The sequence below is a fragment of the Carettochelys insculpta genome, chromosome 1 (genome assembly GCF_033958435.1).
Source record: "Carettochelys insculpta isolate YL-2023 chromosome 1, ASM3395843v1, whole genome shotgun sequence".
NCBI lineage: Eukaryota > Metazoa > Chordata > Testudines > Carettochelyidae > Carettochelys > Carettochelys insculpta.
Window position 1 is genome coordinate 371166689 of NC_134137.1, and position 12650 is coordinate 371179338.

The 12650-nt window shown below is 44.5% G+C and overlaps 1 protein-coding gene across 1 annotated transcript in view; it reads left to right on the forward strand.

Moving 5' to 3' along the window:
• SFMBT2 (Scm like with four mbt domains 2) overlaps positions 1 to 12650 on the forward strand; it is a 156332-nt gene that overhangs the window by 83685 nt on the left and 59997 nt on the right. The window contains exon 7 of the mRNA XM_074984183.1: positions 6601 to 6683. Within this exon, the coding sequence (XP_074840284.1) occupies positions 6601 to 6683 (83 nt within the window). The remainder of the gene's footprint in view (positions 1 to 6600; positions 6684 to 12650) is intronic.

The window sequence follows — 12650 nt, forward strand, 5'->3', positions numbered from 1 at the left end:
CACATGATACACTGGGGGTGGAGAATTAGGATTGGAATCCCCAAGAAAACATGTGACAAAATCAGAGAACTTTCAGTTGCAGTTTTTTTTTACATTTCGTTCAATTCTGACAAATCGTTTCGGCATCAGAACATTTTGAAATTTCCAAGTCCATCTGCTTCAGCGCAAAATCAGCCACAACCCTGTAATGTTTTGCGAAACTTGATATTCTGATGTCAACAAAATCCCTTGAATAAAAATTGTAATTTTTCCCTAATATTTGGTGGGTGAAAGTTTATGTAAATAATTAAAAGACTGCAATGTGCCAGCCTGCAAGCTATTATTTCACTACCACGCTGATACTGCTAGCGGGTTAAAACTCTGCTTGCAGTGGCATCACTCCCATGCAAGATACTGAGCACATATCTAACAACATCCATAATCATATGTTTAACGTGAAGCCCATGCTGAAATTGATAACAACAGTCCACTGTATCCCCTTTTATTTTGCGAATTCTAGGGAAATGGAATGTGACCTCCCGACACTTACCTCAGTACTGCTTGAAATCAAGGTGCTTGATTAGGTGTTCAGAAATAAAGGCTAGGAAAAACCTAATCTAGTTAATCCCCTGTCACATAGCGCCTGAACAAAAGTCCCTGTCACTGCAGAACTTCACTTTATCATTTATGTTACACACCCCAGCATCATGAGTGCTTTGCAGACACGTAGGCCATCCTCCATGCAACCTACCGTCTAATAAAATAAGGCAGACCCAGGGAAACTGAGGCACAGGGCAGTGAAGTAACTTAACGAGGGTCTTCTACGAGATCACTGGCAGAGCCAGCAGTAGAATCCAGGTCCTCTGGGATTTCACTGCACCATAATTATCAGCATCACTGCTTGTAAATTGTGGTATTTGCCTTTTGACCAAGTAACCTCTGTATTCAAAATCCATCTCATAGAGGCCTCTCAGTTAACTAAGAAGACAGAGAATATCTTTCTCTCTACTGTGTCCATTGCTCCATCACTTCCATGCCATGCACTTTCAGTTCAAGGTTAGACAAGGCCTTTTGATACAGAATTGTATAATTCGGGTTGCCTGGACTTCTGCAAATGACGCCCAAATTTTCTAGCTGCACCTCTCTTCGCTGCTATACTTGTTTCTGTACCTGGGTCAGAAATGCTTAGGGAGTAAACAGAGGCATAGAATCAACTCTTGTGATCTGTGTTCATTAAGGAATAATTAGACATCCTCTTGATCAAATCCCAGGAACAAACACACATGGAAGTTAGCTTGAATCGAGGAGCCCAAAAGGGATGTGTAAAAATACAAGGAACTTGGGAGATATCCATACTGTGGATATTAATATATCGCTTCTGATGTGTCATCATCATCATCATCATCAATAACCATGGGCTCAGCGCTCATTGGTGTCTGATGCCTCTCTCACTATTTCCTTCCATTTTTCCCTATCCAGTGAAGAGTGGCTTAGTTTCTGTAGACTAGCTCCACAACAATCTACTACATCATCTATCCATTCTCTGTGGGGTCTGCTTCTCCTATTCAAGCCATCCATTATGCCGAATACCAGGGTCTTGATTTTTCATTCGTCGTTCATTCTGCAAATATGTCCAAATAGTTGTAGCTTCCATTTTATAACCTTCTGCAGCAGGTTCTCTTTCGGCTATATCTTCCTATATAATTCCTCATTGGTGACCTTCTGCATCCATCCTATTCTCAGAATCTTTCTATAACAACTCCTTTCAAACGCCAATATTCTTCTTTTCGACTCTTTCGTTGTCACCCATGTCTCACATCTGTACAACATGCTGCTGAATACACACACTTTCAAGACGCCCAGCTTTGTTCTTAAGCTAATTGCTTTGCTTTTCCAGATCTTACCCATTGCTTTCAAACTTGCTCTTGCTTTCACTATTCTAGTTGCTATTTTCTTCTTACAGTCTAGATCATACATTATTTTGTTCCCCAGATATGTGAACTTTTCTATATTTTCTAGTTCAATACCATCTACACTGATCTTCCTTCCTATTTCTTTATCTCCAAATACCATTGTTTTTGTTTTATCGATGTTCATAATCAGTCTGTACCGCTTCCCTTCTTCATTTAACACCCACACCGTTTTCACTAGCTTCTCCTCATCTTCCTCAATGATAACTACATCATCCGCGAACCTCATGTTGTTAATTCTTTTCCTGTGCACAGATATCCCTTCTACCTCTTCCTTGATCTTGTCCATCGCTCTCTCTAGATGTGCGGTGAAGATACTTGACGATATTGGATCTCCTTGTCTCGTACCTCTACTTGTTCTAAACCAACTTCCCAACTCCCCGCATGTTCTCACCGCTGCCTCCGCATTATTACTGATATCTTTCAACAAGCGTATTAGTCTGCTGTCCACTGCGTATGACTCCAACACTGCCCAAGTCACTTTCTGATCTATACTGTCAAATGCCTTTTGAAAATTGACGAAGCAAGTGTGTATGTTTTTGTTCTTTTGTCAAGCTTTCTCCGCTATCAGTCTTAGTGCCCATATCTGCTGTATGGTACTGTCTCTATGCCCAAAGTACATCTTAACCCCCTCTTCATCTGACTAGCGCTCTGTCACTCAAATGTGATCAGCCATCTGAGCAAGTCTGAACACCTGATTTAAAAGTGTAGGGGAAATAAAAAAGGATCCAAACTGGCAAAGAGAACTGGGGCAACTTACAAATAACAAGCAATTCTGTAACAACTTACGTTTTGTGTACACTAGAGAGTATTGTTGTCAAAACCCGTGCAACATTGACAGAACTCGGCACATTTGTCGACAGCCTTCTGCCTCTCCCCCACCAGGCAGAGCACCTTTTTAGACAGAATCTGTTGACAAAAAAGACGGTCTGGATGCTCCAGGGGGCCCTCAGTCAACAGACGGCCCTGTCTGCTGTGCTTCCAGTTGTCCATAGCGTCGAGAGAGTGGCCAGGCAGTCCAACCACTCTCTGTTGACAGAGTGGGTGGCTCTGCTTGGTGGTCTGGTTGCGATCTGTCGGCAGAAGTTGTGTTGGAAGATATCTTCCAACAGAAACTTCTGCTGACAGATCGCTCTTCGGTAGACATAGCCTTAGAGATGGTCCCATTTATTAGGTCATGAACTTTAAGGGGCAAAACCCACTTCCTCAGATATAACTGGAATGAAAAAATAAACTCCTGTGTTTATATAGCAGGGAGAGAGGGGGAAAGAAGAAAAGAAATATTAGCTGTCACTGACAGGACCATTTCATAAAGCAACTGAAGTAGGATGTATTTGATTTCTGCTAATATCAAAGGTGAGGAAATTGCCCTTATAATGCATAAGATAGTTAAGATGTCTATCCAGACCAAGATTAAAGGTGTCAGATTTGTAAATTAATTCCTATTCAGTCATCTCCCTCTGTAATCTTGTGGCAAATTTATTTTGTAGAAGAATGTCTACTTTTAAATCCATTCCTGAATGTCCAGGGAGGTTAAAATTCTCCTGCAGGTGTTCACATTAGAATCATAGAATCATAGGGCTGGAAGGGACCTCAGGAGGTCATCTAGTCCAGCCCCTGCTTCAAGCAGGATCAACCCCAACTAAGTCATCCCAGCCAGGACCTTGTCAAGCCAGGACGGATAAACCTCTAGGGATGGAGATTCCACCACCTCTCTAGGCAACGCATTCCAGTGCTTCGCCACCCTCCTGGGCCATGTCTACACGTGCCCCAAACTTCGAAATGGCCACGCAAATGGCCATTTCGAAGTTTACTAATGAAGTGCTGAAATGCATATTCAGCGCTTAATTAGCATGCGGGCGGCCGCGGCACTTCGAAATTGACGCGCCTCGCCGCCGCGCGTCTTGTCCAGGCGGGGCTCCTTTTCGAAAGGACCCCTCCTACTTCGAAGTCCCTTTATTCCCGTAAGCTGATGGGAATAAAGGGACTTCGAAGTAGGCGGGGTCCTTTCGAAAAGGAGCCCCGTCTGGACGAGCCGCGCAGTGGCGAGGCGTGTCAATTTCGAAGTGCCGCGGCCGCCCGCATGCTAATTAAGCTCTGAATATGCATTTCAGCGCTTCATTACTAAACTTCGAAATGGCCCTATAAAGATATTTTTGGAGCTGCTTGATACTTTTCATCTGCAAATGCAAAAGTCTTTCTTCCCTAGTGAAATTTTTGCAGATTTTTTGTCATTTGATTTTTTCCTAATTTTCCATGAAAAACGGGAATAAAGAAAAAATAGATTGAATGGCAGAAATAAGAGTGGCCAGGAAAGGTCAGATCAAAGATCCATGTGCCCCGTTATCCCCTCTTCTGACAGTGGCCGATCCCAGGTGCTCCAGAGGGTGTGACAAGAACAGGCAATCACCAAGTGATCCTTCCTCTGTCGCCTATTCCCATTTTGACTGACCTCTGATTGGTTCTTTGTGAATTTCTGTTTTTGCTTTTTGTTCGGGTACTGGTATTACATAATTGTTACCTACTTATTAATAAGAGTTTAACATTTTATTTTGGTTGAGCAGAGAGGCTAATGTATTTGTTTTACGCATCATCTTTAGTGGGGGACCTCTTGTGGGTCATCTTGTATAATCTAAATCCTGGGCTTTTGCAGGATTCTTAGGAGTACGTGTTCAAAACCTTGCATTTCTTTTTCTACAGCTGTAATTGGCATCCACCATTTTTGGACCTGCAGTTCATTTTCAGGAGGAAAAACATACTGAAATAATTTTCACTGGTTACAGAGCGTTGAGCTCTGTGTGTTCTGGAGTGTCCTCATTTGCCAGGTGTGACAAGGGGAGTCAAAAGATGTTCAGAACTTTGTTAACACTGGTCCCAAATTGTGTCCAGTAAGAAGACCTGTCTGAGAACCTTTCAGTCTTCTTTGAACCTTTCCAGTGATGGTGATTCTACAATACTTATCACAGTAACACCTGAAGGGCCCCCCTGCAGATAATAACCCTTCTGTCTTAGTTTCTGTAGGGCCAGGCTCTGTCTTAGGAAGCTTACAGTCTAAAGAGACAAGTTGTCTAGGACATGCATGCTATAAAGATAGATGCAGTTCCATACAGTCTCTGTAATGGGACCTTTGTTCCCTCAATTTTTTTACATTCATGGGCAGAATAAATTTTGTTGTGTTCACCCAGGCATGTGTGGATGTGCAGCACCAACAGAAACACAGGCTGACCCCCGTGGGTGGTTGAGGGTGCTCTGCTAGCCTGACTCTGTCCTGGGTGGCCACTCAAACGCTCAATTTACAGGAAATACTGGTTGTGACTATTTCAGACAAGGCCATATGAATGAAGGGGACCTCAAATCTGAATCCTCTCCTTTGGAGAGGAAGGATGGGCCAGATGTTAGGCACTACCAAGGACTTGAGAGTCCTGGGTTCATTTCTCTGCTTTGCCACACCCTTATCAAGTGACCTTGGTCAAGTCACAGCCTCCCTGTGTGCCTCAATTTCCCATCTGTACAACAGAGACAGGATTTCACATGGGTCTCGTGAGGATCAATACATTAGCCTGTGTCAGATACTCAGACATTATGGCAGTGGAGGTTGCGTGAATGCTTGAGCTTTCTAGAACCAGAATAGAGGAAACTTAAAAATCCCATGGTGCTTCATATTAAGATCAAAGGGTTTGCCCTGCTGTACGTGGAAGAAAATCCCTGTTCCCCTGGAAAACATCCATCTGCCATTGAGTGGCTGTCCCCCACCACAGAGACAGCTGTGTATCAGTGACACAGAGTGTATGTCTAGAGTTTTGTAAGCTAAACACATTGCAGGTTCATTGAGACAGGTGTCATCTTTTTGTTATATGTTAATGTACAGCACCTAGCACAGAATGTTCACAATCCCTGATGAGCGCTTTCCCAGCAAAGAATAACAACAGTGAGTCGTTTTGGACCGCATGTGGAATATAGCCAAGACAAGTGGCATTAAACAAAACTGTGTTGGTCTTATGTCATATAGACAATATTTCAATCCCTAAATATTTTCAGGGAAGCAGTTAGGATGACGAGCTGATAGTCTCTGGTCTAGTGCTGCCATTCACTCAGGCTATGTCTACACTAGCGAGTTTTTTCGAAAAGCCAAGTCTCTTTCGAAAAATCCCATGGAGCATCTAAATACAAAGTGCAGATGAGATGAGAAAGAGTGCCTTTTACCAAAAGACTATTTTGGAAAAAAAGTGTGTAGATTCCTCAGGGGCCCTTTTTTTGAAAGAGCAGTCCTCCTGGCTCCGGACTTTTCTATTCCTGGCCCATTCTTTCAAAAGAATGGGGACTGTGTGTATGCTCTATATCGAAAGAGCAGATCGATTTTTGATCCACTTTTTTGTGCATGGACGTGCTCTTTTGAAAGAAGTTTTTTCAAAGCAGATCTTCCAGAAAAACTTCTTTCGAAGGATTGCTGTAGTGTAGGCGTAGCCTTACTGTGTAATCATAAAATTTGTGCACAGGCCACTTAGCTCAGTGTTTGTAGAGTGCAGTGAGATCTTTAGATGGGAGGAGGCAGCTTGGAATGGAAAATTATTATTGCGTTGACGTGTTTGTTTCTTTCTCCCCCAGTGCGAAATAATGACTTACCGCCCTTGCTTGTTTTCTTTTCCTACAGGTTACTCTGGCCAGGACTTTGACTGGGCAGATTATCAGAAGCAATGTGGAGCAGAGGCAGCTCCTCACTTTTGCTTTAGAAACGTAAGCTCTAGTTTGTCTTTATGGTGATATTGTTGATCTAAGCTGAGCAACCCACTCATGGCTCTGAACTGAAGGCCTGATCCAGTGCTTTCCAGGAAGAAATGTGTTCTTAGGGTTAAATTGCTGGTTTGGAAACTAGGTGCTCTGGGTTCAATACCTCCCTCTGCTATTGGCTTTGTGTGTGAGTTGTAATTGCTCTGTTGGTTTCCTCATCTGTAAAATGGGAGCAATAATAGGTTGTTAGTATTGCTCATTTAGCTTGCATGCCCTTCTGGTCTCTTTCTGTACTTGCATAGCACCCAGGTTCCTGATCTTGGTTGAGGACAATAGGAGCTACCATGGGCTGAACAATTAATAATAATAATGTAGATAACTGCCTACAGGCAGGCTTGAACCAGGGCCATGAGGAGCCTAGGGTATGCACCTCTGGAGTTAGAGCTAAGCAGCAGCTGGTGCTCAGCTAAGGCACTGGAGGAGGCTCATTTTTTCTCTGTGTGAGTGGGCTAGCTGCTGCTACATGGGACGGCAAACCACGCCTAAGTGTATGGGTTACACATACGTGCCCACTGACATCCATGGAAAGATACCCATTGACTTTGGCGGGAGGGAGAGGGGGCATGACATTCTCATCTCTTGTTTCTGGGTTTCATTTTTAAACCAAAGCAAGACACTAAAAAGCTAAGTGATGTCTTTGCAGTACAGGTTGAACCTCTCTAGTCTGGCACCCTGGGGACTTGACTGGTGCTGAACTAGAGAATTTGCTGAACCGTGGGAGGTCAATATTGTCTAGCTCATTACCAACACTTCCACTCTTTACTGGGTCTTAGAAGACATTTAGGGACAAATTGCAGCTAAAGCACAGCACAGAACATTGAGAGCCAGGACTGGCTGGAAACAAACTTTGTGGAGTTGTGGGAAACTTGGCCACACCCATGATAAATGGACAGCCAGCTAACAAAAATCATACCAGATGACTATGTTGCCAGACCAGAGAGTGCTGGGCTAGAGAGGTTCAACGTGTGTAAGTTGGAGGTTGATTGAGCCAGGTGGAAAACTCCAGCATTCGGGAGTGCTGAGTTTCCCGAATACAGCAGGAGTCGTATGTGAGTGTGCTGTAAATCATCCCCCTGCAGGTTCATCAGAGCTTTAAAGCTTTGTAAATTATGCCTAGCTGGGCTGTTCTTAGGCAGCAGGATGGAGCTCATGCCTACGAGTCTTAATGGTGCAGGAGTTCACCATTCATTAAACAAAGCATTAACATTCTATCTTATTAATGTTCAGCCCTCGTCTTGCCTGGTGTCCCGGTGAGAAAATGATTGATCTCACCATGGTGTCTATTGTAGTTTAGGCCCCAAATTCCTTTGAAACCCTACAGAATAGCGTATTGTTTTCAGCAGCTGATTTTACAGTGCACGGGCTCTTAATAGCATTCGAATCCCTGGCACCTCTGTGTGGTGCCTAGAGCTGTCAATTTTTGTGGCAGAAGATGCACAGGCTGTTCCCCCACCTGTCGCTCCCCTCCTATCCGGAGAGAATCGCTGTATGGCAGAGCACATAGTGAGTGGGGGATTCCCTGGGCAGCCTCTGTGCAGGCCCAGCCAGCATGGAACTGCTGTGAAGCATGGAACTGGGCCACAGCACAAATGTATTATTGAGGACCGTGCAGTGGGGTCAGTGTCCCTTTGGCCGTACCTACTCTCGTGTGTTCTCTGTCCTGCTTCTTCCCTGTTATCGGCATGGTGTGTACCACTGATGGCCATTGCTGGCCATAGCGCTGTGAGCCTAGGAGCAACATGCTGCTGCTACTGTTTCATGTACATAGCACACTTTCCCTGTTTGCAGTGCAACTTCCGTCTTGCTGAGTGGCTGCCGCACAACTGTATTGGAAAGCAAATGGAGTGATCAGGGCCTGTCACCTTCCATCACCCTTTGTACAGTGTGGCTTTTCTTATATGTACACAGCATGTCCATATATTTAGAGGCCCTTTGATGTACATGTGAGAATTCTGATACGCCATCTTTCTTTCTTTTTCTTTCTTTCTTTCTCTCTTTCTTTCGGCAGAGCTTAGAGGTCCCAGAATCCAGATCCAAACCCCACTGAAAGCAGTGGAGAGACATCAGTGGGGTTTGCCTGCGTTGTACTCTCTTATAAGAAAGAAAAGCCCTGCCTAGAAGAATTTATCATCTAAAACTCAGGAGAGTCAGAGACAGGGATATGATAGCATTCAAATAACTGACCCTGGTGGTGATTATTGCATTTCCTTACTGTCTGCCTCTTTCTTTCCTTCCATTTATCTCCCTTTCTCTTTTGTTTTTTTTTTTTCATTAGGCACCAGAGCTATGCTCACAATGCCAGCCACCACGAGCTTAGCCTCCAAAGATTCAATCAGTTCTAATAACTTTTTTTTAAAAAATTTATTGTGCAAACACATCTGTTATTATCTGACTCTTGATAAACCAGTTCTCTGCAGAGAGTTGCAGTCTCTCCATTGTCATCTGCCTGACATTCCTACTGGATTGGTGCATTTGTTACCCTGCTAAGAGCGGCTCTTGGATGGAATGTTTATTACAAACTTATGTTTTTTAATTGTACATCTTCCACATAGCACAAGGAGATGGGGCTGTGAAGTGGCTACATTGTAACCCTTCCCCTTGGGGCTATTTAGTAAGAAGAGATAGTTATGAAGTGAATTGACGTGGCCAAATGGTTAGTAAAATAAACTCTCAGTGAACTGATTTGCCATTGATTCCTTATGAAATTAGCCTCTGGCACTGCGTCACAACCAAAGGAGACTTGATGATGATAGATGCCATTTACTTGTTAGCTGGCAGAAAAAGCATTGCAACAGTCTCATTGTGACGTTTTGTAAACCTGGCCCATTAGCCACTTTTAGAATCGGGGAGCTTGTCTGAATATTGGGCGTGGCTTTGAATAGTCCAAGCAATAAGGAAAGCATGGAAATTGCCCCTGTGTGCAATACATTTTTTCATTTTTGCAAGAACTCTACATGAAGTACAGGCCTGCTCACCCTGCGGCCTTTGGTCATATGGGTAGTCCCAGGGGAGTTAATGAGGACTCTCACTGGCTCTGTCTTGACAAGGAAAAGGGGTTGCATTTAGACTGGATTAGTTAGCCTGTTTATTGGTTCAGCTTGACCAAAAGGCGTTCAGTTTTCCTAGTCAAGAGGGCAGCCATTGGCCCATGCTTGCGTGCAAAGGCTGCAAGATGGAGCCAGAGATTATCTTGACTTTATGACTGTTATTATAATCACGGTGATGAATGGGGACCAGTCAGGATCAAGGCCTCGTTGTACGAGGTGCCGTACAAACACAGAACAGGAGGCCTACGTAAACAAGACAGATACATCATCGAGAAAAGGAGTATAACACATACGGAGAGTGAGTGGCATGATCGAGGCAGCATGGTAGGGGATAATCAGGAGGAGGGTCAGCTAAACGGGGAAAAAATCCTGAAAGGAAAGGAGCACTGGGGAGAGGGCAGGGGAAGGATGTACATGCCTCAGCTGAAGAGACTGGGGAAGGGCTGTGACTTTGGGCTCTGAGGCAGTTTTTACGACTGCCATGGGAACTGAAAGTGGGAAACCTCTTTGTTCCGTCAGGTGAGTGGCAGTTTTGTTGTTGGGGTTGATGGGATGGGGAGAATGTTGTGTACATTCTTACAAATCGATTTTAATTTTCTGCCCGTGCTTGTCCGTTGGTTTCCCCTTCCCCATTACTCTGGTGCATGAGTGCCTCACAGGACCCTGAATGATCAGACCCTCAGCTGGTGTAAAGGGACAAATCTCCATCGTGGCAAACAGCTGCTGGCCTTGATGCAAGGAGAGCTGAACCCGTTCACACCAGCTGAAGGTCTGGCCTAAAGGGCACACTTCAAAATTGGTGAGTGAAACTCTGATTTAGTGTCTTCTTGGTTGAGGTCAAAATTACACACAAAACACTACATTAAAAAAAGTGTCAGATATCAGCATTAAGCACCCAACATTTAAGAAATGCCAGAATGAAGGTTGGCCGTGCAACCTGGATTTAGTTCCCTTGTGTGCATGCATTATGATATATTCTTTAATAACACAGTCATATCCTGTTTTCTTCCAGGGGACCCCTGCTTGGCTTGATGGACAGAAAGGGCAGTGTGCTTACATAATGAGCTGCTATTTACTTTTTGTTCAGTGTGTGGCTCCATCCCTTATTTACTACACTTCATTTATGCCCTGATCTGAAGATAGAATGATTCATTTCTTCGTGGTCTTTGTATGGTACACATTACTGTGGTACCTGAATGCTTCATACATGAAATGAGTGGGTATTATCCCCATTTTACAGATGGGAAAACATAGACATAGGTCAAAATTCCACTGATTTTGTGCACCCACTTTGAGACACCTACAACTTGATTTTTCAGCATGCACAGCAGTGATTAGCAATGATTATATGTTCGTTCCTGTTGACTTCAGCTGCAGCTGTGAGCACTCAGTACTTCTGCAAATCAGTTCTCAAAGCCTGTGTAGTATCACACAGGAAGTCCGTGGCACAGAAAGGGATAGAATCCAGTTATCCAGGGTGTCAATCAGCTGGCTGCCGTAGTCATGATTCCATCATTTCTATTCAACAGTCCAAAGCTTGTGCTCATCTTTTAACTTCTGCAACACATGAAGCAGGAGTTCCACACACAACAGACCTTCACTGCACAAATTTGATTAATCCCAGAACAGGTTCATCCTATGAACTGAGTCATGTAATTAAAGACTGCCTCATAATGCATGAGGCAGTCAAATGCATATTGCACGATCACCCTTAATTCTGGCATTTCCTAAATTTTGAGTGCTTAATTGTGTAACCTTGATGATGTTGTTTTAATATAGTGGTGTGTGGGTAATTCCCTTGTTTTTTAAAAAAGCTAACTGGCCCTCTCCCCTCCCGCCCAAAATTCCATTATGTACCACCATATTGACACCTATGTGAGTCATCAGCTGGGCTGAAATCTTTAGATCCAGTCCACAGACCTCTGCTACTTGAGCTACCGGAGAAACTGGTAGCAGTAGTAGGCTGTCACCTTTGGAGGTGAAGGTGCTCAATGGTCACAGACTTTTCTTCCTGTTTTCCTTCAAGCTAAATCCTGTCTGCCTTGTCGCTCCCCTGCCTCATCCCCATCCTTGGCTCCTTCTCCCAGGTGCATTCTCCTCCCCTACCCAGTCTGTCTCTGCTCCACTGGCTTCCCATCTCAGTGTCTTTGCCCAGCTTATCCTTGTTCTCTCCACTAGTCGTTCAGTCCCTTTCCCTCACCTTCTCCCGCTCCCTCACCTCCATCCACCCAGGGTCCCCATTCTTAATGTTTTCCAGTGACAATCTCCCTCTGTGGGCTTCTGGCCCCATCTCAGCACTCCTGCCGCAGCCATGTGTCCCCAGTCTCTTTCCCCTGCCAGTTCCAGTTCTGCCCCCCATCTCTTTGCCAGATCTGCCTCCTCTTTTCCCCTTCCTATGGGTTCCCAGTATCCTTGCCTAGCCAGTCCTAGGCTCTCCCCTCCACCCAGTCCTTTGTCCGATCTCAGTATCTTCCCTGTCATTGGCTTCCATTCCCCTCTGTTTCCCTTCCTGGCTCCCAATCTCTTTGACCAGCCAATCCCAGGTCATGTCTATGTTATCTGGAAGATCAACCCCCTCAGGGTCAATATTTGTGGGTTCAGTTTCACACACCTGGTAGAGACATGCAGAATTGACCTCTCCGGTATTGATGGTCGACTCCTGCACTCCTCGCTATTGAGAGGAGTAAAGGAGGTCAACAGGAGAACCTCTCTGTCGACCTTCCTCAGTGAGAATGGCTATGTAAGTCGATTGCAGATAACTCAAGTCTAATTATGCAGTTGCCCTAGTTATAATTGTATATATGCAATTGACTTACCTGGCTGGTGTAGACCAAAGGCCAGTCTCCTCCACCCACCTGCTAGCCCC